The sequence below is a fragment of the Cinclus cinclus genome, chromosome 3 (genome assembly GCF_963662255.1).
Source record: "Cinclus cinclus chromosome 3, bCinCin1.1, whole genome shotgun sequence".
In the NCBI taxonomy this organism is placed as follows: Eukaryota; Metazoa; Chordata; class Aves; order Passeriformes; family Cinclidae; genus Cinclus; species Cinclus cinclus.
The window spans coordinates 47,736,536-47,762,918 of NC_085048.1; the positions used below are offsets into that span (position 1 = coordinate 47,736,536).

The 26,383-nt window shown below is 37.1% G+C and overlaps 1 protein-coding gene across 1 annotated transcript in view; it reads left to right on the top strand.

Annotated features, from left to right (window-relative positions):
* Nucleotides 1-26,383, top strand: part of NT5DC1 (5'-nucleotidase domain containing 1) — a 125,916-nt gene that overhangs the window by 67,067 nt on the left and 32,466 nt on the right. Inside the window, exons 7-8 of the mRNA XM_062488971.1 lie at nucleotides 14,202-14,376; nucleotides 18,798-18,895. Of these exons, the coding sequence (XP_062344955.1) occupies nucleotides 14,202-14,376; nucleotides 18,798-18,895 (273 nt within the window). The remainder of the gene's footprint in view (nucleotides 1-14,201; nucleotides 14,377-18,797; nucleotides 18,896-26,383) is intronic.

The window sequence follows — 26,383 nt, forward strand, 5'->3', positions numbered from 1 at the left end:
TGCATTACCAAGTTTTATGGATTTAAAGAAAAATAATTTGTCTAATTTTGGAACTTTATTTAGAAAGCACCCGTTACTTGGGGTTTTTTATATAATATAAAGCTATTTGTAGCTGTCAAGCTAGAAAAAAAAAGGCATGTAAGAATGCTTCTGATTTAAATCATTCCCAGTTCTGCTATTAGAATTAGAATTTGGACATGTTCTGACAACTCAAACAAGATTGACTGGATAAAATATGAGGCGCTTATCATGTAAGCAAAATTTGTACATAGCAATTGAAGTGTTTCTTGCATGCCTAAGATTGTAAGTCACCCAGACAAGCTTCTTACGGCACTGTGGGGAAATGCTGCCACCTGTTTGGTTTAGCTCTCTGCACTTAATAAGCCAGAATACTTTTCCCAGTTTAGGACTCCTGCAGTCTTCTTAATATCCATTTTGTTTGGCTCAAGCTAAGTATATTTTAAACAAGCTGGAAAGGAAGAGTTTAAACTTCCCAGGTGACATTGTGAAAGGTGTTTTTAGATTGGCATGTTACATGGGGCATGTTGCTGAGCTTGCAAATGGCATAAAAAGTTACAGCCTGTCAGGTGAGATGGAGTGACTGATTGTATATGTGTACATTGAGCCTGTCCCCACAGTGAAATAAAACGCTCGCCTAAATGAGGGAGTAAAGAAAGTGGGCACAGGTTCTCGTCTGTCAGACGCTAAGATTTGCTTATTTGATCTCTTGTAATCATCTGCAACAGAAATTAAAATGAGAGCAGGAGTAGGAGCAAAATCAGCTTGTGACTTTTGAGTCAATAGGATGCTATTAGCTGATGCTCAGTCTATTATATTGAGGAGAGTAAGATCCTTGTAAACCCTTATGCCATTGAATTCAGTGTGAATTTTGTCATGGGACTATGAACAAATCTTTAAGAGGCATACTTCTATCAAGCTATAAAATATCTCACTTTAGTACACAGTCGGCTATGGTCAAATACCATAGAAGGACTTTTATTACCACAATGTTTCTGGTGAGCTAATCATGAAAGAGCATGAGGTGTAATAAAAATTTAAAGAAAATTCTTATTATAAACTCTCTATATTTTTCTTTTCATAGCAGCATGTGATGCTGTACTCATACTTTCTAATAATGCATTTCTGTAGAAGAATGACTCTACATGTGGAAAAAGCCATAAGTAATTCAAATGCCTAGCAATTAAATGAGCACATAAGACTTTAAAGTACTTTCTCTAAAGATTCTTGAAGTCTTTATGTATGTAAAGTTTCTTTAAGTATAGTTGCTGTTTTATTCTATCCACTAGCTCATAAACTTAAAACTATAATGGTAATCACAGCATTTTCCATAGAAGTGTATTTATCTTTCTCTAGAAATGCATCTTACATGTGTGTGTGTAATATGTGCAAATTGGACTTTGTTTTGTAGCAAGTTTTAGCAATGACTACAGATACGAGCAAAATCTTGAAAGAATATATCTCTCAGCCATATATCTTCTTATGCTGTTGTCAGACAGAGTTGTTTCCACTTAAGAAGGAAAAAGAAAATATTACTTTACTTGTCTTTCTTTTTGCTTATCTTGAATCCTTATACAGCAGAGAAATTCCATTTAAAAAGTAGCTGTGATATATACACTATTGCTGATCCTGATAGGAGTGTTTTAATGAAAAAACCGTACTTTGTGTCCTGTATCACTATAAACCTTCCGAAACCAGCATTCATTATAGAGAGAGACATTTCCATATTAAATTCATTTCTTCCAGCAGAAAGGCTCTAATGAAGCTCATACAGCAAATTATATTAATAAGAATACACAAGAATCTGATATTAATGTTCAGATGTCAGTCCAAAAAAATAATGAGGGTGTTGTCTCATTTTCGCAGAATATAAGGTGTTGAATGCAAGCATGGTGTGCATATGTCATTTGCTTTGGCAGGAATGGTAATTTAAAGACTAAAGGAGAAGTAGGTCTCTATATGTCTGCTTTCTGGGAACTTAATAGCCAGTCCCACAATCTGGAAAAACAAAAGAGCTGTTTGTGTGTCATCTGGTTTCTTCAAAAATATTCAGGGAAGACTTTTGTTGCTCTGTGGAAACTGCCTCTACAAACGTTTTAAATATGTAAATAAGAAGCGTTCATGCAGTCTTTGCTTTCATAAATACTCCACCCTGTTTGTCTTAGCCCCATGTAAGTGGAATTTGAATGGCAGGACTTCCTTCCTTGCAGCCTAGCAACGGTTCGAGTGGTAACCAGGCACTTGCTTTCTGCTTTTTCTCGTCAGATTGTTTAATTGAGGTTGTTCTGAGAGAGCAAGAGAACTGGAGCAGGGCTGTTTGTGGTGGAGGTACATGGAAACCCTCCTGCTCTACAGCCTACGCCCCAGGAGAACAGCATGCCCACAAATGTCCACTGCTGTAATGAGCAGGGTGGGTTCCCAGCCACCCACTGCCAGGTCTGACAGCCACTGCAAGACACCTGAAACACTGAGTCCTGTAAAGTTCACATTAACAGAAACAGCAACAGCGTTTTAGGATGTTCTCTGTAAATACACTAAAAATGTAAGAGATACTCTATAGTCATTTAAATATTTTGAGGGAGATTTGAAACTGCATGATCTTTAAGATTCCTTCCAACCTTAACCATTCTACAATTCTATTTTTTTATATCAAATATATAAATTGCCTTTAGTTTCCAGAATTTTCTGCTAGTAGCTGCAGAGATCCATACAAAAATGGCCTCAGAAGAGGCCAAGAGTTCTGATCTGTTTGATGTGTTATTTGGATAATGTTAAAACAGGTGAAGAATCAAACCAAGAGAGATAAGAATGCAGAATCACAAACAGAGCACCCAGAAAAATTTTCTTCATCAGTTTTAAATAGATTTCTCTGAACTCTTAACCTCCAAAATTCTTGCTGACAGCTTGGCCAGCCATGACCTTTTCAGCATTTTAGGTATAATTTTAACTAATTTCTTATTTTCCATTCTCCATAAGGAAGTGATGAACTCAACACAAAGGCTTTGCATAAAATAATTTCATTTTAATAGTTGTGCCATTTTAAAAGCATTCTTAATGGAGGCTGTCCATCTTGTTAAATTTCTGGAAAGCAGCTTTTTTGCTTTGTTCTCAAGCTGATCGCTTGGCCATAAAATAATGGAGTCTTTGTGTTCATAAAAATGGCATTAGGGAGTGTCCCTCCCTCAACCTGCCTGTGGCAAATGAGCTGGTACAAATGGGATGTCTGCATTTGGGATGCCTGCAGAGGATGATCTGCAATGAAAGTAGCATGAAGTCAGCAGTCTGAATCTCTTTTGTTTGGATAAGTTTCAGACTTCTTGTTCATGTTAACGAAACCTGTGATTAACAGAGCTGTGCTGCTGCTCTTTGCTGACTTCATTCCTCTTACTGCCTACTAGTAAATTTTTCTGATGTGACCCTGAGTGTCACTATATATATCACATTGATAAATGTGAACAGCAGCATCACTCATTAAAGCAATGGATGGAGGTGGGGGTGCATATTCATTGATAAGGTGTAATCACAGTACTTTAAGGAACTGTAGAAAATAACTTGCATTTAGCACACCACTAGCAAAAGGGTGTGTTAGGTGTTCCTAATAGATGGCTTTCCAGCCTCTTTTTAAAGACCTGCACTGACCAAGATCATACAACCTCCTTGGTAGCTTTACCAGTGCATCACTGGTAAAGTGCATCACCACTCAAATCAGAAAACTTCTTATCTTTTCTAACCTAGGTTTACAGATGTGCAAGATTACTGCTTCTTGACTTGTTGACCTTGGTCTCAGAGGACAGATTATTCCTTTTTTCCTTTTTTGCCCCAAGCATGAGCTTTCTGCATGTTTGAAGACTGTTGTTATTTCCCTCTTAGATTTATCTTTAAACTGCCAGATCACCCGGTGTTTCCCAGAAGCCTTCCCCCCACACTCACACCCACACCCTGACCTCTGACACTTGGTCTTTGAGGACCACTGCCATTTGTGGCTGTGGAACTGCACGTTTCTGTTCTGTTCTGTCTTTTAAAAGTTCTGTCTAGTAATTTAAGAAGGTTTCAATAACTAGAGGAAGGGGGGAAGGGGAATTAATAGCTGGGATATGTGCTCCCCACAGCCATGGTGTGACTGTTCTTGATATAGCAGGGGGGCTGCGGTGTTTTGAGGTGACGATGATGCAGCCGCCTCCTCGGTGCCGGTGCCGGTGCCGGTGCCGGTCCCGCGGAGCTCCCCTCGCTAGATGGCACCACCGGACCGATGGACCACTCCGGGAAGGAAAGCCGGGAAGGATGAGCTCCTGCTCCGGGAAGTTGATCTCTCTTTTTCCAGTGCCATGTGGCTGGACTATTGAGATGGGGAACAAATAAGCACATGTGGAAGCCTTGCTTCCTCCAGCTGTGCCGGCTGCTTAGCGATCAATGAATGCCTTTATACTGCATTTCACTGCGCAGTCCGAATTGAAATGATTCCTTGTCATTTAAACTCTTTGAGTCTTATCCTGATGGCCCTTCTTGGTATATGTTCCTGTTAATATTTCTTTCATACACAGGGACTGAAAATACACTTCTGTGGCCAGATTTATGCAGATCTGTAAGCAAGAACCATAAAAAGCACTTAGTATGTGTGTGATTTCAGAGCTGCATTAACAGGATACCTAGGGTGAGATCCCAGGCAAGAAGAGTAAGGCCTTCATTTTTTGTATTAAAATGTGATGGTAAGCATAACAGCAGGTGGTACATCACCTACATCAGTAGTAGTTATTATTGAACACTGCTTGTAAGTTACAAAAATAATGAGAACACTGGAAGCACACGACTGGTAACTTTGTGTATGCACAGGGTAGTCATAAACATGAAAGGTGAATAGCCTGTCACAAATCTCCCCTAGTCAAACTAATCTGTAATATCTTATGTTCTGATAGGCTTTTCTGATAAAATTGTAAATGCCTCAATTTACACATAGTTCTTCTCCCTACCCCATTCTTGTGGTACTTGTTGCTTGCAGTTTCCCACTGCCCATCAGATTGTTCTTGAAGTGTGTATGTGGCATCTGTATAATCATGTTATGTTGGGAGTAAAATGAGTCTGCTTACAGCTCGTGGTCCATCTGTGCCCATTTGGAAAGTTTGCAGCTGTAGACACGGAGGTAGGAAGTAACACCATTTGTTCTTATCAGTGCACAGTGTATTGGGAGACGGAAAATGATTATTTCTTGTTTTAATAAAAAATACTGTTTTTCTTTAATATACATATATATGTATCTCTGTGTTAGTGTGTAAATGTACAAATATAAGAGGTAGATGATGATGCTGCTTCCAGGAAAGACATTTCTGAGAACTTAAACTGCAAGAAGTGCCTCAAAGTAGCTGATCCATTCAAGGCTTCACAAAGAGTTTCATCTTTTCCCCAGAGCTATTTTAATTTGAGATCTCAGAAGCAGGGATTACCTGTAATGTCTTCTTGGTAGAGCAGGACAGTTGAGTAGGATTTTTAGTTTATCAGCAGCTGTAGTTTGTGTGACATTGTAAGGTATCTATCTACTGTATTTTATTTCTTCATTATGAGTTCATTTCCACACCAAGCATAAAAGCACATTTTACACAAGCCAATGTACTCAAGTAACCTTCATCAGATTCATAAAACGGTACTTGAATATTTTACTTCCTGCCAAATTAGACTGCAGCAGCATCCTGAACAGATCCCATTTCCCACCTACTTAGCTGCATTCAGTTGAACAAAACAATTTCCTCCTTCCATTCTAAATTGTTTTGCAGCTTTTTTAGGATGTCTTTACCAGGGAAGGTATTTTAAAGGTGTGTGAATTGACAACTGGTAGAGTTTAACAGGCATCTAAGTATGCATAATTTGTTGGGAAAGTAGGTGTTGAGTATAAATAGCTGTAATGTACATAGAAGAAAAATCTCAAATATACTTCTACGGCAAGTTTGTATGACAGATATATGTATAAGGGTCAGTAGCTTTAGCAGTCAAAGTGTAGGTGAAGATGGAGATTTCCAGAATTTTTATGGTAATTTCCCACTGATAGGTTGTCTTCCTGTAACTATTAATAGCATGGTAATACTTATATAACAAATGATCCATGTGATCCAGAATGATCCAAATGATCTTTAACAGGAAGAAGAAATGTGGGTTGTGTTGCCTTGAGCAATCGTTATGCCACGTTTCAGTCTTTGAGTTCCAAGCATATATAAGTGTGTTGCATGTATCCCATCAGAAGACATTATTGTCAATGGAACAAAGCAGATTTTTCTACCTGAATATTATTCACTTCAGTTGTTCACACAGTGCAGGAAGGACAATCTGGCAAATCAGACTAATTTAACTGAATATTTGTCCAGCAAAGGATAGTCACCTCTGCACAAGTTTAGTGTCCAGCCCACGGGTTGTTAAGAGTGTCATCAGAAATGGTTTCATACAGTTTGATAAATCTGGTCTGTTAAGCTGCAAACTAGCATGGTAATATAAAGCAAGGAAGTGAATTCTTTTGAGAAACAAATAATTTTCTCTAAAATATAGCAACAGATCCTGTCCTAACTCCTAAGTACATCCTTCTTGCTTTGTAGTGCACTGGGAAAACATTGCTATAAATAAATATAAATATATATTGGTATAAATATTAACATAAAACAGAAGGAAAAGGAAAAAAACAAGTAAAGAAAGAAATTCTGTCTCCAAGACTTGTGTATATAAAAATACGGAAGGTCATTTAAACCACCTACATGAAGACAGCTTCCTTGCAAATGTCATGTATCAGCAGTCACGGTGAAGTCAGGCTGCAGACTTTGCCACATACATCTGCTTCTCATAACTTTTTTTTCTATTTTTTATTTGTGGTGTTACCCTTTCTAAAGGAAAGGATTTGCAAGCTTGGGATGAGATAGGCAAGGAACTGCAGAGTGGGGCTAACTCTGGCTGTGGGAGCAGTTAAATCAGCCATTTGGGAACACCAGTAAGAACAGAAAACATATGAAAATAGCCTGGATTTCTCTTTCAGTGCACATGGACCTCAATAAAAAGTAGAAATAACACTACATGCAAAAGCCATGTCAGCATCTGGTTGTGGCATTGTGCTTCTAGAAGTCTTGACTGTTCTGCATCTAGGACATTGCTGGTGTGGTGGGAGGTGAGGCAGAGCAAGCAGGAGGGTGAAGATTAGGGGCAGATTGAATTGGGTTTCTTCCAGATAGAAAATTGTAAGCTTGTTTGAAAAGACTTTGTGGAAAAGTTGTTAACAAACTATGTTTTCAAGAAATGATACAGCCTCACCCTGAAGCTGACTTTGTTTAGGGCCAGCCCCCTTAAACCTGGCACAGCCTTGAGGTTCTGGGCTGTCCATCAGAGATCTTTGGTTCTACCCCCTGCTACACAGGGGGAAGAAGGTGGTGATGTTCAACTAAGAGATGTCAGAGCAGTAATGGCTTCTAATTTAGACATTAGGACTTCCTTTTAGATATAGTTAAAGGTTCTGTGCTGTTCCAGACAGCCTTTGTCATGGGAACCTCACCTCAGAAAGGAGTGAGAGTGGTGGTTCCTGCCTTACAATATTAAGCCAGAAGAAACAACATCTGCTCTTAGCTTCCTTAGGAAAATTCGTAGTCAATCAGACCCTTTCTCGTTGCAGACCTATCTTTAGCTACCAAAGCATTTTAAATTTTGCAGTAAATTTCTCATAGGCCACAGGAGTAGAAAGTAAGTACAAGAGGAAATGACCCATGAAATATTTGCAGAGGTGATGTTTTGTGTATGTTCTGCTGAAATGTTTCCCTCAGTGTATTAAGTGTTTATATAGCACTACAGCCACTATTAATCCAAGTAGTCATGTTTTTCCTAGCCCACCACAGACTCTACCTTATGGTCACCCCCTTGAAATTAATCAAGGTGGGCACAGAGTTGTCATCACTGGAAAATAGTTTATTATTTTAGAAAATGTGATCTATTTCTGCCTGACTAGAGCTGGTTGTTGCTAAAAATATTGAGAATGTTAATGTTACACAGGCAGTAAATATCTTCTTTAACAGATACACAGGCAGAAGAGGCAAATGAAGAACCAGTTGATCCTGTAGTTCAGCTGGCAATATGTGATTACCTCAAAATTCAAGTGCCACGTGCAGAGGGCTTGTATTGAGATGTTAAAAATCCCTACTTTTCTGAGAACATGGGAGGAAAAATTTTTTCTATCATTTAATTGGACATCCTAATATATGTTCCCTATTTATAAGTGTGCAATCTATCCTTAAACTGGTTTGGTTTTCATTTCTCCTCATATTTCCTACCTCCTCTCTTCTTTTCAGGATTTGTTTTTTTTCCCTTTTCTACCTCATTTCTGTTTCATTTGTATATACACAAGCAGCTTGAAAGATACTGTTTTTTAAGTGGCTACTCATATACCTAATTCTTAGCTACCACAAGCAGAGGTTCATCAGGTTGCAAAGTTCAGCCTGGTGACAGGCAGAAACTTACTGAGGTGTCATTCTGAATTTCTGGTCTCCACTGGCCAATTCACCCATGCTCCTTATTTTCCCCCTCTTTTATCACAGAAATACTGCTTTGCTCTTTTTTGGGGTGAGAATGAGAGATTTGGTACCATAATGTTAAAAGTTCTTTTGTCTCCAAACTTAGTATCATCTTTTCATGTCTGCTCCTAATAAATGAAGAAGTGTAAATAGCTGATGTTCTTCCTGCTGAACTGGACTGGGATGTTTAACCTTTTGGCCTTTTAAAAAATGGCACAGTTTTTCTAAAGATTTTCTCAGTCTTTCTAGAGAATTGAGACAACTGCAGAAAGCATAAAAGGTCAAAATATTTGATATCTGTCAGTCTTCATTTTTGCTATTATTACACTTGCCTCTTCCTAACCTCCTGTATTCAGGACTGTCATCCTTTTATTCTGTTTTTAAAAGTTTTTATCTCCTGGGGGATGGAGAGGATGATTTATCTCTTCCTGCTGCTCCCTATTCCTGATATCTTCCTCATCCCAGGCCTCCAGAATGTAACCATATTTTGTCCAGTCATTCCTACATCACCCTTCTTTTTTTTTTTCTTATCTTGCTTTGTGTTAGCATTTCCTTCCCCCCCTCTTTCTCATTTTGCTTCTGCTGCTTAAATGAAAGGCAGTGAAAGACAACTTGCCTGATGTAATTTGAACCATCACTCCCTTTCTCCTCTGCTTGCTTTCATTAAAATTTAAGTTCTTTTGGAGAATCTTCTGTGATGAAGTTATTTTTCTTGTGTTTTTTTTTGAATCCTCGTGATAATTGTTAGATTAGTTTATTTAGACAGGAGAAGAAGACAGCAACAATGGTCAAAGAAGTGTCTCTGTTCACTCTAAAAACCTGAAGTGCTGTAAGGCCACAGTCTATAGGAATATACAGTGAATATAGTTCTTTGTATCGTTGCTGATGGTAGCACTCATTGCAGCTCTATTCTGTTAATCCAATTAATAACTGTTTCCTGCAAGCCAACATTAACACAAAAATTAGGGAAGAACTGTAAGTTCTTTCTCATGGCAGAGCTGCAGAGAATTTGGCTATGGGTATTAATAGCTAAGGTATCGTATTGCCTTTGAATTTAAAAGAGAGCAAAGTCACATTCCAAAATACTATTTTCATTGTAAGAGATTGTTAGTTGTTAAAGCCACTAAATACAAGTTACAAATCGGCAGTGTAAAGTTTTTTTTTTTTTTTTTTTGCTGAATTCTGGGGATTTTTTTTTCAGCCTCATACTTCTCTGCATACCTAAATTGTATAAATAGTGAATAAATTATTTTTAATTTAATCAAGTAGGTGCCCCTTCGAACCAGTGACAATACTAAGAAGTACACTGTTCCTGTGTTTTAGTTCTGGACTAAAACCTTGCCAGAAAGGTGCCTCTTGAACATTTGCCCACTTTATAATCCAAATAGCAGTTAAAGAATGAAGACTGTCCTGGCAGTTCAGATTTACAGACGTTGAGTCCAAAGGAGTCCAGAGCCAGTGGGTGTGAACTGACCCTGCCAGGGAGAAGCAGTGTAATGCAAAGCACAAGTGAAATCCATAATCATTTTTTCCATAAATACAGGTATTATATTAGAACATCAAACTTCATACTTCAGTGAAGTCATTTTGTGACTGTAGTAGGGGAGGGTCGTTGCCTTAAGGACTAGATTATTATCTGTGCTGGAAGACACGACAAGCATTTGTACAGCCTTTCTCTGAGTATGGTCTGGGAGTTCTGCATTTCCAGCTACATAATTCCCATCACACTTGCTAGCCCAACTCTGTTGCACACAGTTAAACTGAAAGTCAAGAAAATGTCAGATAAATGTCAGATTAAAAGTCAGATTAAATATCAGATTAAAATGTCAGATAAGACATGAAAAAATGAACTCCAAACTAGACACTAAAGGAACCTCTGATAATATAGATAGAGGAAATTATATTGCTCTGAAAATACATCAGGACATTGATCTGATAAGAGGCTCTGGCAGGATTTTAATATGTGGTGGTTTGTTTCTATTTCTACCTTCAACTTAAAAAGTATATATTTTTTTCTGAAAGGATACTTGGTGGACTGCAAAAGTGATAATTGTTTGTGAAAGTGTACTTGGAAATTATTGTAAGGCTCTACAAAGGCTAGTTGCTAATTTGCTATTCCAGGCTGTTTTTCAGAGATTTGAGATAAACTTCAAGTTGTTTAGTAACAAGAATGGAAATTGAAAAAAAAATGCATTTGTTCCATGGTAACATATACATAATACATTCCAAGGTTGTGTATAAAATGCTTAGATATTCACTTTCCTGCTCCACATTATTGGATTAAGTTTTCTCATAAAATCACAGGGAATAAATATATTGATTGTTATGTTGATTGTCACGGTCTTCTTGCTTCAATTTGTTTTTATTAAATACTTCTTTGTATTTTGTGTAAGTGTTTACACTGCCAAAGAGCTGGAGATTACTAATGAAGGCTTTGGCATGCTTAAAGGTAACTGAAAACAACAGAGAATTTGAGGTGAAACTTGGGATAGTTGTTTTGTTAATGTTTTGCTTTCACTGATTTATGGGTATGTATTAATATGTGTCAATGTCCATATAGCTGTATGTTAAGTGATATTCATAAAACCTAGAGGAAAAAAAATAGAGATTTTATTTTAGGCAGTGTACAGATAACAAACCATCAGTTGTAGATCTGACAGTGACCATAAGTCCCCCACTTTGATACACTTAATTTGTGGACCAGCAAAGTTTCCTAAAGTTTGCTTATATTTCCATTTTTAAGAGTATTTTCCAATTTGTACGGCCCATAAGCATTATCAGGGAGGTTTTACAGGCCAGAAAAATTTCTTATTTCTCCAGAACAATGTTATTCTGATTAATTATTTCTTTGTTTTTCAAGAATGGAGCTGTATGACAGTTGCATAATCACTTCTTTCTACTAACTCATTTTTTGCTTTCCTCTGTTAGCTCTGATAAAATGATTTATTTTCTGATTTCTCACTGGTGTTTTGCTTAAAAGAGTTGTCTTCTTATTTTTATTGTTTGTTTGCTTTAGAAAACATAGTGAAGGGTATGCCATAGAGGGGAATAAAAAGGCTTCATCTGTCATTAGGATATCATTCCATTTGACTTTCAAGGCTTAACACAATGCTATTTCTCCATCCCATGTTAAAGCTTCCACAGTTCTTTCTGCCAACAAGGTGACTGTGGCTCTGCTATACTCCTCAAAATTGGCTGCTGCTCTGGGTTAATCAGCAAGTTTTTTGGCTTTAATTTTATCTGGCTCTCAATCAAATCTTGCAGGCTGTGGTGGTTAAACTCATTTACAGGTATGAGTTTGTATTCTACCAAACTGTCTTCACCAGATGCAATAGTATGCTAGGAATTAAGTCAAACTCTGCTTTCCTGGGCCATGCTGGCCTAATTACAGTAGAGTATGCTTTAATGAGGATTCTTCTGAGCTGCCTCTGCCTGATCTGGCAAACAGCCCAGAGGCAAATTTCAGATCACAGTGTCAAGAACTGATTCATTGCTTGTCTTCAATTAACAGCTGGGCTTCAGGGTCTAGATAGAGACCTAGAATAAGACTCTCTTTCACCTTATGTATTGAACCCAGAGTTGTTGACCTTTTCCAATGCAGATGTAGATCAAAGGGCAAATATAATAGAAGATACTGTACAGATTATGGAAAAATAAGACAGTTTTGATTATATTCATTCAAAGGCTTTAAATTACACATCAAATAATGGTCACAGACAGTGGAAGGCATTTCATAAGGATAGAAAAACAAGGAGTGTCCAGGAGTAAAACAGATCTTTTTGTCTGAGGGTGATAAGAGTGATAGGTCACTGGTTATATAAATGAACTTTGCCATCTTTATTTTAATTGTTTGAACCCATGAGAGCTAATGCCTAGCCTGCTTTGGTTTTTTGTCCCCTTTCCTTCTCATCTAATGTTGTGCACTTTCCAAAACACCAAAAAAGAAAAATTGTCATATGACAGTATATGAAATATTCTTGCTAGTTATAGTATGGAGGGGGAAAAGAATGCAGCTTCTGCTCCTAGAAACTCTATTGCTCATCCCAAACAATATTCATGCCTCAGGAAAGAAGGAGGGAAAACACAGCGGGAAACCTTCTTTCATAAATCTGCTTTGTTTAATCAAAAATATCATTGTTCTTGGCTAGCTATCAAGGCAAATGTCATGGCATCCCATAATTCTGGCTGTAGGAACAGGCTCGTATTCCCCTGGTAGACTGTTACACAGCCTGACCTAAATACAGCAAAGAACTGGAAGAGTGACCTGGTTGTGAGTTGGGAGATTTTGTTGGTGAGATTCTCCTCAGATATACCAGTACGGTTTTTTGGAAGAAATCTGTCAAGTCCTGGTACAGAATGATGCATTTTTGCCTCCTGTCTAGTTCCAGGGATAACAGTCAATTTGAAACTTCTTTTGGAACATTTCTGTTCCCTGCCATCTGTAAATGTTTGAATGTGTAGAGTATGGAACAGTGTTATGTTTAGCACCCAGCATCTTTCAGTCTTTCTTTGATACTACTGTTTCAAACATGCATGTTCTCTTCCATTAAATAGCTAAAGTTCAAGTGGTTTAAATCTTATTTTTTCAAACTAGTGAACAGCATTACTCACATACCAGAAGGCTAAGTAATGTCTGGGATTTATTAAATCATTCAGCAAAGTTGACCACAGACAGTTGCATATAGAACAAGTGCTGGAAGAAAAATAATCTATGATGATGTTCATTATACTACAACACACACAGACTGAGGGCCAAATACTTGGTATAATTTCTGTCTCTATAATTACTGTATTTCTTTTTAAATCTTTAACTAGCCTGACAGTTTTGGTTATAAAGGGTTTGAACACAGAGGAAATATGTAGGGAAATTTAATGCTAATTTGACATCTCGGTAAAGCAGCTATGGGCTATAACAAGATGAATATTTATTGGTGACTTTAATGAATAGGTATTTTTTACTGCCAAGATAGTGTTGCTGCATGCTTTTAATAATCTTACATTCAAGTACACCTACAAAGTGTATTTGCAAAATTCTATTGCTGTTTTATTTGGCAAAATAATATTATTGAAGCTCAAATTGGAGCAGGGCAGTTTTTTGTATCTGCTCCTAGTATTCCAAATACTTATGAGTCTTTGCCAGTTTATCAACCTTTCATAAAGTGCTATTTGAGAAAAATGCAAAAATAATAAAATGGATGTTACTGATCAGTCAATGCTAATGTGAAATGTTAGAAGTAAGTGAACAGGTGTTCTCTGGAATTTTAGGCCCTTACTACTTTTTAAACCTTTAGCTCATTTCACAATCACAAACTAAGTATCCAAAAATTGAGCAAAGGCAAAAGGAAATAATTATTTCCTGCATGAAACTATAATCTAAAATTTATTTGCTATTAACTATTATGAGCAAAAGAACATCAAACAAAATAATTATGAAAATTCCACAATAAAAAAGTCATGCCAACTTATTTCTGCTACAACGATTCCTCTTGGTTTGATTGGGGGTTTTGGTCTATATTATGTTACAGCCCAGAGAAAATTTTAAACTTTACTTTGCCTTACTTTAATTGTGTTGTTTGCACATAAAAGGATATTTGTTGTGTGGATTAAGTGGTTTGTGAGCAGGATTGGATAACATAATTCTGTTTTAATTTTTTTTAGAAGACTGTGGGATGTATTTCCCAGAAGTGAAAAATCATCCAGACAAATATTTACAAACATGTCCCGAGTCTGTAAAAAAGTGGCTGAAACAACTGAAGAATGCTGGGAAGATTCTGCTGTTAATTACCAGTTCTCACAGTGACTACTGCAGGCTTCTGTGTGAACATGTTCTTGGGTAAGTGCAAAGTCCATTTCAAATTATATCTGCCACACAGCAACTGAAGATAAGCCTGAGTTATTGGGAAACTAATTTGAGTTTTGTTTATGTATGATGAATTATTTGGTTCTGAGTTTTCTGCTGGGCCCCTCACTAGTACAACCTGCATCCTTTTGGAGGCATCATGATGGGATTGAAGATGCCAGAGAATTATCTTTCAGGCCAGTATCCTATATACTATCTGATTCCTAAATTTTATTGTAAACTTTTGATGGGCTGTGTTATTTAAGCCACTTCCTTTCTTGTTTCTCCACCAGTGAATGCAACTAGCAGTACTATTACATTTCCTTGCAGTAAAGCTTCAGGAAGATCTAACCAATACTTTTTCCCATTAGTGGTTTCCAAAAGATGGCTGTGCCTGAGAAATGTGCTTCATCACAGCAGAAAAGATAAAACAGGCAGTTCATTGCACTTGGCAACTGCTTGAGATTGTAGTTGCTGATCACAACAGCTGTTTTTAGCATAATGTTAAGAGCATGACTGGTCAAGTAAAATTCAATGAAATTCAGCAGAACTATCACTTACCTAGGAAAAAAAAAATCAACAGATGCGAATAGTGAGGTGAGTGACAGAGTGAGACTATGAATTTATTATTAGTCAAAGAAATAAAGTAGTTCCATGTGAGCCTACCTTGGCTATCAGGATATGCCAGGGAACAGCAGAATGAGTACAGCAACACCATAAGAAAACCACGGGTAAAGTGAAAGACAGAGCTACCTTCCAAAACCAGTCCTGCCAGTATCACTTCTCTTTTGTAAAGGGAACTACTCTCTAGGCTAAATGCTAAAATAAAGCATCAACTATGCCAGTTCTCAGTGCTTTGCATGAACATTATACCTGCTCGTTTAAGGGGCAAATCTACCTCCTGACAAAAACCAATTCTCCTTTATGAGCAAGATGGCTGTAAATTAACTTTTTTGTGTAAATCTGGCTAGGTATTTCCTAAATGAAAATTTGGTATAAAAGTAAATTCTTGGCCACATATAATGATTTTGGCTTTCTATTCCTTGGTAAATAGTGTTCAGCTGTATAAAAGTAAATTCTTGGCCACATATAATGATTTTGGCTTTCTGTTCCTTTCTATTCCTTGGTGAATAGTGTTCAGCTGTTTAAGGGAGCTGTAGAAATCCTGCTGGAAGACAGTAAGCAAGATATCAGAAACTATCTGTTGCCTTTGAAAATAATAAAAAAGATATCTTGCTATGGTATTTATTACAGTCATATTTTCCAATGATTCATGCAGTGTGGCTTCCAAATAGCTTTTGGAGAACTGAGTATTCCACTGTCCAGTAGACTTTAGTGAGGTGGGGTTATTTTCCTGAAAATCTAAACTTTTTATTGGTTTTGTTTGTTCCATGCCTCTCATATCAGACAAAAAGTCTCTATGTACCTGTGCTGCTTTTTGCTGTACTGGAATATAGTTCAGGTTCATACCTATTATCTATGCTCTTAAGTTTATTTGACTGGGCTGATTTGTATTCTTGACATCAACACTGTGTTTTATTCTTGATATCAACTCTTATGAATTACACCTACATAGTCCTTTATTAATTTCTATTCCTAACTCCTTTCAGTTAATCAATGTGATACTGAGAAGCCCAAAACCGTATAGTATGAAATTAAAAAACCCATAATGATAAAAATGAAAAACAGAGATGCATGTGAAATTTTAGCCTCTTACTCCTAATATCCTTACCTTGTAACTTTTTACTTTTTTGCACTTTATTGAAGAAGATCCTTTTTGGCTAAGAAATTATTCACTTCATAAAACCTGTGCTGGGAAATTCATGCTTAAGTGTATAATTTACCATTTCATGAGCAAAATATCCCAATTGTGTTCACCTGACCAAATTGTCCTTAACTAGAATACATTTTGGTAGGGAGAAGAAGTGTAAGAAAAAAAACTTCATTTTGAAATGAAATGAGAACTGTTTCCCAGCCAGAGCACAGACACACTGCTGGGATCAGTGTATAAGACATGTAATCCTTAAAAAGCAAGTGCCAGTTCATTCACACAGCAGCATCATGGTGTGACTTTTCAGTCTTACCTACCACAAGGATGCTGTCCAGTTAACTGAATGTTTAAGTGTTGGCAGAAGCACACCTAAAGATGAGTCAATCATCACATAGTCACTGAAGCCAAGTGTATTTCACCTTTTCAGGAATGTTAGCTGCCTAAAAGTGAGGAACATTTGAAGCTGGTCATTTTGTTTCCCTCTGTGGTTAGTGGAGAGAAACCACTGGCCATTACCCTTGGCAGTTCATTCTGCATTGTAGAATTATGTCTGAATTAAGTGGGATGAATTACCTTTCAAGAACGTGGATGTTTCTCCATTGGTTCTGTCTGTGGCGTCAATGACTATCTGAATTCAGAGAGCAATTTTTAGGAGGTTGAAGTTACAATACATGTATAAGACACATCCTGCCCTTTGTGCTAGCTACTTACTGTAACCACAGGCCCCTCTACCAATCAGGGGCAGTACTTGGAACAGATTTGCTTTCTCTATAGTGTTGCATAGTACTGTAACACAAAGTCTCTCATAAAAACTGTAGCTTTGTACATGAGATTGAATATATTGTTTCAAAAAAGGCCACAGATAAGGCATCTCCTCACACAAAGCAGTTTTTGAACAGATCAGTAAAAAATTACCAAATCTTCTGAAAAGTCTGTTTGTTCTGTTTCAATTTGTTTGAACAAATCAGTTGCCACTTGTTCCACAAATCAGAGAAGCACGGAGTCATTTAGGTTGGAAGAGTTCATTGAGACCAAGCATTAACCAAGCACCTTTGTGTTCACCACTAAGCCGTACCACCAAGTGCCACATCCACACATTATTTGAACACATCCAGGGATGGTGACTCCACCACTACCCTGGGCAGACTGTTCTAATGCCTGACCACCCTTTCTGTAAACAAACTTTTTTGTGAAATCAAATCTAAACCTGCTCTGGTACAACTTGAGGCCATTTCCTCTCACCCCCTCACTTGTTTATTGTTCTTTGTTGTGCTCCTGAAATGTTTGGTTTGTTTCGCAAATTCAAGCTTAGCTCACCCATGCATGGATTATTTGTACCAGCTGCTAATTTTATCTGTTGATACTTTTCACCTGAGGACAGAAGAATCTGGCCTGTTTGCTCAGCATCTGGAATCTTCCACATGGAAGCAGATTATAAAAACACACCATTGACTACTTTAATTTCATACTGGTTCTTTTAAAAAGGCAAAGGTTTGCATATGGTCACAAGTGGAGAAAAAATAGACAAAGCCAAAATTTCATTAGAGAAGGGAAATTTAAAGGACTTTTAAGGCTGGAATGTAATTTTGAGCACAACCCAAAAAGTTCTCATAGGGAGAGCATTTGGTTTTTGATAAGATATCTCAGTCCCTTGGAAGATCATGAATTAATTGAAAGTGATACAGTTAACTGGTTTATTTCCAGCGAATTTCCTCTACTACTGATAGCATTTCAGTGCCTGTGTCCATACTGGACTTGCCATCTGTGATTTCTTTGTTCCATGCAAGAGTATCCATCATTTTTTGGATGTTGTAGGCAATGAAGTCACCTAAGCAAGGAAATATTTCTAATAAAATAAAGTACCTCATAGATGAGGAATGTTTTCTTATATGCCATGCTGAGACATTCAAACTCATTTAAACTGATGGGATTTCCACAGTTCAGATAACAATCTGTGTATATGGATCTAGTGATCATGGAAAAGTCTGAATTTTGTTCTGGGATTCAGCTGGCAGATGAAAACTAGCTGGTGGCTATTTATTTGTAGTCACATGTCCAGCCTCCTTGTAACCAGCAGGGATGTAGTGAGAGCAGCCAGCAGAGTCTGATGAGGGAGTTCAGCTATCAAAATGGTGCTTCAGTTTTGGAATATGTGAAATTAGACTCTAATTTTCATTGGCTGTAAATTAGATCTCAGTTTTCTGCCAAGGTTATCTTAGGCCTGTGCATACCTTCAGTATGGATACCAGCAATATAAGCACCTGTGTTTAAGTCTCTTCAGTTACTTCCTACCCCATCACTTCAGATATTCTTCTTTGAAAAGAAAATCCCTCATTTACAACTTTTTGCCCATGTCTATGCATATGTTGCCATCTCAAATTAAAAATGTCATCTGTTACATGTTCTGAGATCAAGGAACATCTTTTTACAAATAATGAGTGTTCCCAAAGATCACTCACTGAGAGTTGGACTCTCTTTTGACAGCCTTGGGAAAAGAAGAGTAATAGTGACATTGAACAAGCATAGGGAGAAAAAAAAAAAGGTGACAGAAGCAAGAAGTACTCTAATATTTTCTTTAAAGAGTATTTCTTGACATCTTAACTAATTTCTTGGTTTAACTGATCATGTTTACTTTGCTTTCTAGGAATGATTTTGAAGAGTATTTTGACATTTTGATCACAAATGCTTTGAAACCTGGTTTCTTCTCCCATACACCAAACCAAAGACCTTTCCGAACCCTTGGTAAGTTGCAGCTCTAAGTCCCTTCTCATCTGCTTACGTCTATGGGGAGGGGAAAAAAATTAAGGTAACTGAACTCTGGCAGTTGGGTGGAAAGTGAACTAAAATTCTGTTAAGACTGAGGAGCACTGAGAAATTAAAAATTACAGTGTTGAGGACAATTAAAAGGCAGAGCTGTGATAGTAATTAAAATTACATTGGGGCTCAGATATTGCATCTGTATTGAAAAAGAATCATTTCTTTATTGTGCTCACAGGGTCATGCACAGAAAATGAAATTTAGTTCTGGGAAAAAACAAAGCAGAAATATTTAAAGAATTTAAAGGAAATTCAGAGAACTGTACAAATAAAATTGTAAAGCTGAAGGAAAGGATTTATGATGGAAATCTGACAGCATTAAGTGTGTTTACTTTAGCCAAATAATGGCAGAGTAGGTGAAAAGGAAGTGGCAGTGTACTCACTTAATTTAATTAAAACAATCTGAAACACTTGGCAATGTTGTCCATTAGGTAATTAAGGTTGTAACACAGGAGGTTTATAAGAGCAGTGTTCATTGAACTACAAATAACAATGTAACATTACTGGAGACAGTTAATTTTTCCATGTTTTGGTAAATACCTTTATGATTGAATTATCTGAAAATTAATCTTATAGTCAGAATAACTTAAGTCAGCATACACTGAACCATAGTTTATCATTTTATGATAGGAATGTTAGTATTCAAACCCAAAAGAAATTTTGCTTGTGGAACTTTTACAGTAAAACTGAAATAAGCAGCAAAAATACATATTGAAACTACATTTTGTTTCACATATTTATATAGGAAAATAAGAAGTATCTTATGTGTGGTTTTTAAAGGACTAGTTCAAATAGATGCCAATTTGACAATTTGAGAAAAAAGTAATCTCAGAAAGGAAATTGAAACTATTTGTATGAAAGGAGAGAGGAGAATAAAATCATAGAGTGAAAAAGGCTTAGTTCTCCAGCCATTTGATTTAGTTTTGTATAAGGCAAATTGAAAATAAAATGTAATTCACATCGGTTTTCTTTTAAACAATTTGATTAGCTTGACTTCCTGAGGAAATCCTGCTGTGTCCCTCTGTCTGTAATCCAGCCAACAATTTTTGGACCTGTTGGACAGCTTCTGTGAATTAATAGACAGCCAAAAAACTCCCAAGAAATTTTGATTGGGGGGGGGGGGGGGGGGGAGTGCAAAAAAGGGCAGAATAGAGGGAGAAGACCAAGTTACTCTCTCCATTAATAATATGTAACACTGGCATAATCACCACATTACATTGTAAGGACCAATTTTCATGAAGCTGTTTCTTTCTCTGCTTCCAAACAGGAGCAGCATTATCTGGAGTCCTCTTACTGACTTAGTGGTTTTCATTCAGTTTATATCTTGACAGTGCAGAGGGGCTCAAATGTTAGTCAATCACTCATTACCTTAACATCTTATTAATACAAAATAAATTGTAGTTTCTGTTCTGGACACTTCACTATGTAAATAGATGAGGGACACAAATGTAACTAAAGCAATCATCAGATAAATAATTTGTTGAAACTACTAACCTGGGAGTGTATTTTTTTTTCCTTAATATGTTTGTATTCAAATGACAGTGGTTTCTTCTGAAAGAGCAGCATTCAAAGCGAAGACTTGGACACATAGGACAGGCTTTTAGAGGCATATTTAAAAGTATCGTAGAGTTTGTTTAAGAGTACATGAAGTTTAAACCATAAAAGTAGGAGCAGTTACATGAGAAAATGCCTGAAATAATAATACATTTCTGTAATGTTTATTTTGCTGTCCCACCTCTGTGTTCCTCACAGCAGCTGAAACAGTATACAGGTGAAGTTGCTAATATGTTGACAGGGAGCAGTTTTCCAGTTTTCAGAATTCTTTTAAGACTTGCTTTCAGAACCACTGAAAATTCAACATTTCAGTTTGTAGTTTCTTTCTTCCTGTTGGCACTACAGATTTCAGACAGAAGGGTTTGGCTGCTGTGCTGCAGATCAGGGAGATAAAATTTCCATATTTTTCATTTGTGAAAGTAAAAATCTATAGGCGGACATCATAGTAAGTATTTTTTTAAAGCACAGAGACTAAACTTTTGCTAAGCTAATTTAGGGGAAAAAAGGTTTGTTCTAGGAAGAAATGTGTTGCAGAAAGTGCAGTGAAGTAACTGCTTATCATTGTTACCCATTTCTCCAGGTCTGAATCTCAGCCATGTTCTTCCAACCATCAGTAGGTCTGAGCTGCAATAAATTCCTAATGATACCACATTTGATTGTGTTATAAATGTACTTAAGGATAAGGCACAAAATATGGAATGTGTTCTTAATTTCAGAAATCCCAAGTGTTGCATTGTGTACTGGAGCTAAATGTTATTTATCTATAACAGCACTTCTGCTGCAGATTGACTGAAGGAAAGGTTTTGAAGTTTGCTAACGAGAAGGATAAAGTCCATTCAGTGAATAAGTTCAAAAGGCAATTGTATTCAATAGGCATTTGAAGGAGAATAAGAAACAGGATGAGATGACAAAGGAGGCATTGTCTGGAAATGTGATATTGGGTAACAGCTCTGAAAAAGTGGGTTTTTTTCAGTAGACAAGTAATTTTAGAGCTAATCCATTTAGAAACCATGAAAAATTATTTTAATTGCTCAATTAAAATTGCATCACTACTTCATTTTCATTTCAAGATGTGCATCGTTTAAAGCAACTAAAACACTGTTTGAAAGCCTAAAAGATTTGTGTGACTGGGGCACTGAAAAGCACAATAATTATTTATTTAATTTTGCATAATTGTCTTTCAAAATACCATTCTGTTATGGAAGGAACAGTTTATATGTATCTTTACAGATTTTAGGACATCTACACTTATTTTGACCTGGCAAAATAGTTTTTATAATTAGGGGTAACTTATGTAGCAAAGGATATACTTTGTGAGAACAGTGCTGTACATAAAAATACCCCCAGACTTTGCTATCATAATATGAATATTCCATATATTATTTTTTATTCATGAGGTTTTATTTTCTTTTATATAGGGAAATTCTTCTCATGTTTCTTGAAAGTACTAATAATATCTTAGAGCTACAGGACCTAAGGATCATGTTGAAAATGTTTGTGTAAATCCTGTGTTGACAAGGAAGGATTTTCTTTGCTTTCAACAGCTACATCCAGCTTAAAATAATTTCTCATTCCACAAAGGGCTTGAAGGAATACAAATAGAAATTACAGTTGTGAATTATATGATAATCTGCAATACATGAAGATTTCTGTAACATTTGACAACAGAGCTTTCCCTTTATCACGTCACTTTTTAATGCATATCAAATTACTAGCCTGACTGCCAGTCCTGATCATTGCCAAATATATCTTTTACAATCCAAAATTATAATTGAAATGCTAAAGATAACCTTAATTCTCTGGAAGCCTTCTCTAAGTCTGTATTCACAGAGAAGTCTGCTTAGTCTTAAAGAAGGCTTATATGTTTTTTTTATTTTCAGCTCAGGCACAGCTGTCTTTTCTGATCTGTTTTGTTTTTTCTTTCCGCCATAAATTGAAAATGTATTTTTGGCTGTTCAGTGTCTGAATTTAAAACACCCACTTAAAAATTTACATATAGCCTCATGTGTATGTGTATGTATCTGTACAGGCTGAAAACAATCCTATAGATGGAATGCCAGTGAATGCCACATTTCAAAGCCTGCTTTCAGTTACACTTCCAGGCTGTCTGCCCTGTTCCTGAATCTGAATTTCTGTCCATCTTAAGGTGCCTCTGCTGCAGAACTTAGCTTCCCATTTAAGAAATGTTCAGTCCTCTAATTTTTTTATGATTTTAATTTTTTTTTCTGGTAACTGCCATTTTAGCAGTTCTGTGCAGAAGCTTTTTTCCTCTTTCATTCATTCTTCTCCACCCTTCTAAAAATACTAGAAAATTCTATAAGCCAAAAGATCCAATTAGAAAAGAAAATAAGGAGACAGGATATAAAACACCATACCTCTGGACTGAAGAGCATCTTTGGTTACTAGGGACTGCAAGACTTCAGAAGGATCCCATGATCCCACTTGAATTTTCTTTTGCCATTTTTGTGAACAGCTAGGTTTGACTATGTCAGAGATGGGCTGGATGGGAGCCAGGTGGTGGGAAAGAGGAGCATGGGAGGAGGTAGAGTAAGAGCAGAGCAGTACATGGAAACATACAGAGGAAAGGGGTTTCACAGTGATGGGGTTTTCTGAATTTCAGGTATTTGCTTTTTGACTTCTACTGTTGCTTCAAGGAGGACTTTTGCAATACGGCTAATGTGTCAAATATAGCTTAAAAACATGTACCCATGTACTGGGCTGACTGGAGCTCCCAGCTGGCCCTCCAGCCACAGCAGGAGATGCAGCACTGTCCTCCCAGGGGTCTCAGAGCTCAGGAAGCCTTTTGCAGGGAAGTCCACAAAGGGATTCATCTTGCATCTCTCAGGAGGCACAAGCAGAATAACAACAGCACCAGCAAAGGGCACCTGTGCAATCTTTTCCTCCAGTGGCTCAGGGTGTTCCTTTATGTAATGCAGCTGTGCTTTTTGCCATTCCTCTGGAGATGGTGCCTCTTCTTATCAGTCTGGGTGGATATATTCTATAACAGGAGGCCACATAATAATGCATTTTTGCAGGGAGCTTGTGACAGAGCAGCATGTAAAGGTTGTGCTGGCTGCACACTGCATTATTCAAGAGCTATCAAGTCTATAACCATTTCTTTCTACAAGAAGATGCCTTTTATATTGTTATAAAATCCCACAGTGCCATATGGCCCTTAAAAGCCATGCTGCTCTTTTTAAGGGAAATGCTGTTTAGTAATTCTTTTAAGTGTATTTGCACTGTTTTTCATGTGCTTTCCAGCAATTTAGGAAAGAAAAAGGATTATAACCAACAAGTAATAGCATTTTGTACTCTAGTTTTCAAAACTAAATCTTCTGGTACCTCACCAGATCATGACATTAAGAGTCTCTTACTGCTGTAATATCAGAAACAGGTTCTGTAATAAGCTGGCAGTAGGAGGGTCACTGTTAGGGAAGGGATAAAGTATCTTGTTCTATACCCAAGCCACCACTGAGAAATAATTCCCTACTCTTATCTCAGCCAGGGATTTTCATTTTATCCGTGATTTCTGAGAAAAATGAGTTTCTTTTTAAGCAACTGATTAGTATGGATAAATGTATAGACAGATCTTCATATCAGTGATAAAATCTGACTGGTTTTAATTTTTATTATGAAAAACTATAAGGATTATGGAAGTACCTTATAAAGATGCTTCCTTCAGGTGACACCCTCTTTGGCAGCATAATCAATGTCTGACTCCACTTTCTGAAAAGCAGGCTAGGGCAGGCTGGTAAGGCTGACAGTAGAAGACACATGAAAGAAATTTCATGTCATATAACAGGGTTTGTTTTGAAACAGATAGTCATACTCTACTGGAGAAGCTTGGAGATTGTTTCAAAAAATCCACAATGTCAGGCTTCTTGGATGAGTGTTTCGCCTCCTATCATTTGTTTAAATGATCTTAGTCTAAAACTATTCCACTTTGCGTACTGCCTTTGCAAAGATATCTCCACTCCACGGATTTTTATTTTTCTGACAGTGTAAACAGCTGTCTCAGAGACTTCTGGTTTCCTGGTATCATTTATGTTATGTAGACAAACATTTAAAAAATCAACAGATGTTACCTTGTAATGAAAGGGACTTAGCAATTTGTCTTTTTAAGGTTTGCTAGATAGTGCCTGTGTGTAGTTTGACATCAACACTTTGGGAATCATTTGAGAATAGAGGCGATCATTTCCTATCATGTTATCAATGTTTGTAATTAAGCCATGGGATTCGTAAGATGGGAGTCTTGCAACTGTCCTGATGGATTAAAAAACTCCTTTTTAACAGTTAGATGTTATTTCATTTTTGATAAACATAGTCTCAGTAGACGGTGACAGTTTGGGTTTTGTGTTTCACATGTTCAGTACGAAGTTCTGCGTGAAAGCATTTTAAAAAGGTGTGAAAAGCAGAGTGAAGTTGGGCCAGCACATGCTCACATCCTTTTGCAGAGCAGGTTGCTAGTCACAGGCTTCATTCTTTCTGATAGTTTCTAAAGTCCTTGGCTACCGTATTTGATGGTCTTTGCCTCAAAAAAACAAATGCTTTGTACAATTTTGTTCTATTACAGAGATAATGAATTAGAAATTGAGGACACACAGTTGATCACTAATTGGCAGTGTATCATTTACAAACCTTTAGTGAAATGCAAGAGATGCTGCAGTTTGCACTGGTAGTATGTGTATCTACTACTACAGTAAGATGGTTAAACTGGTGTAAGATTGTCAAGTTGTCACTCTGTAGTAGTTAAACCATGTGGAAGCCAAAGAATTACTTTCCTTACAGCACATTCCTCTTGGCAATCCAAACTGGGAAGCCATTCCTTTGCTTAGGAAGAGGAATGGAGTGAGTGTGTTTTGTTCTGTTTGTTTGGGGCTGTTTTTTAAATGGGCTTTACTGGTACTTGCTTCAGAAGTGCTGTGAGGGCAGTTTGTCATCACATCATTTATACAAATTTATTTATACAAATGATGGGTTTCACTCAGGCATTTTACAGCACATCAGAAGCTGGAGGTTGAGCAGCAAAGCTCTGTTTCTGTTTCTACCAGGAGGGCATCGTGTTGGCCTGACGACAGCAATTCACTGTAAACCTGGAGCATAAGCCAAGGGCTGGGATTTCAGCTGATGCCTGAAACTGGCCATGGGAGGTACCTGGTTATTAGCTGAACTGGACAATGGAAATTGAGTTTGGTGCTCCTACTTGAGCTCCTTTGGCTCAACCGTATTAGCCAGAAGAGCCACCAGGACACAGACTAATTCTTTAACATTTACTCTGTTTGCCTAAGCATTGAGAATTATGCAACCTCATGGTATGTGTGGGTAGGAATTTCCACCAATTCTCTCCAGCAAACCTCTATCAATACTGCAATTTCAGCCACGTTTGAGTCTGGCCTAGCATTCTCAGAGATATTACAGCCTCAGCAGGCTGCAGAGGAAAATATGGGCCTATCATTGCCAGCACAGAGAAAGGCTGTGGTATAAACTTCCCCTTGATTAGATATCTGAGTATCTGTCCATGACAGCCTAGCACAGCACGAAACAACTTCACAGAAAGATAGGCCCCAATATTTCCATTGTTGTTCATAAACAACTCCTTGTTTATTTGAAATTCTTTTTAAAATAAAAAAAATTAAACCATTTTTTAAGTAAGGCATCTCTTTGTTGCTGAGTATTGAGAAGAATGCTGAGCTGTGGATGCATTCTCCAATGCCCATCCTTCTTTAAAAGAAAAAAACTTAGAGTAAATGTGTCAGGCCAAGTTCTTCATATATTTGCATAGTGTTCAAAGTACCTCAGAGGATAAAAGGAATAAGAAGTTATTAATCCAAAAATCAAAAGTGAAAAACTGCAACTTACT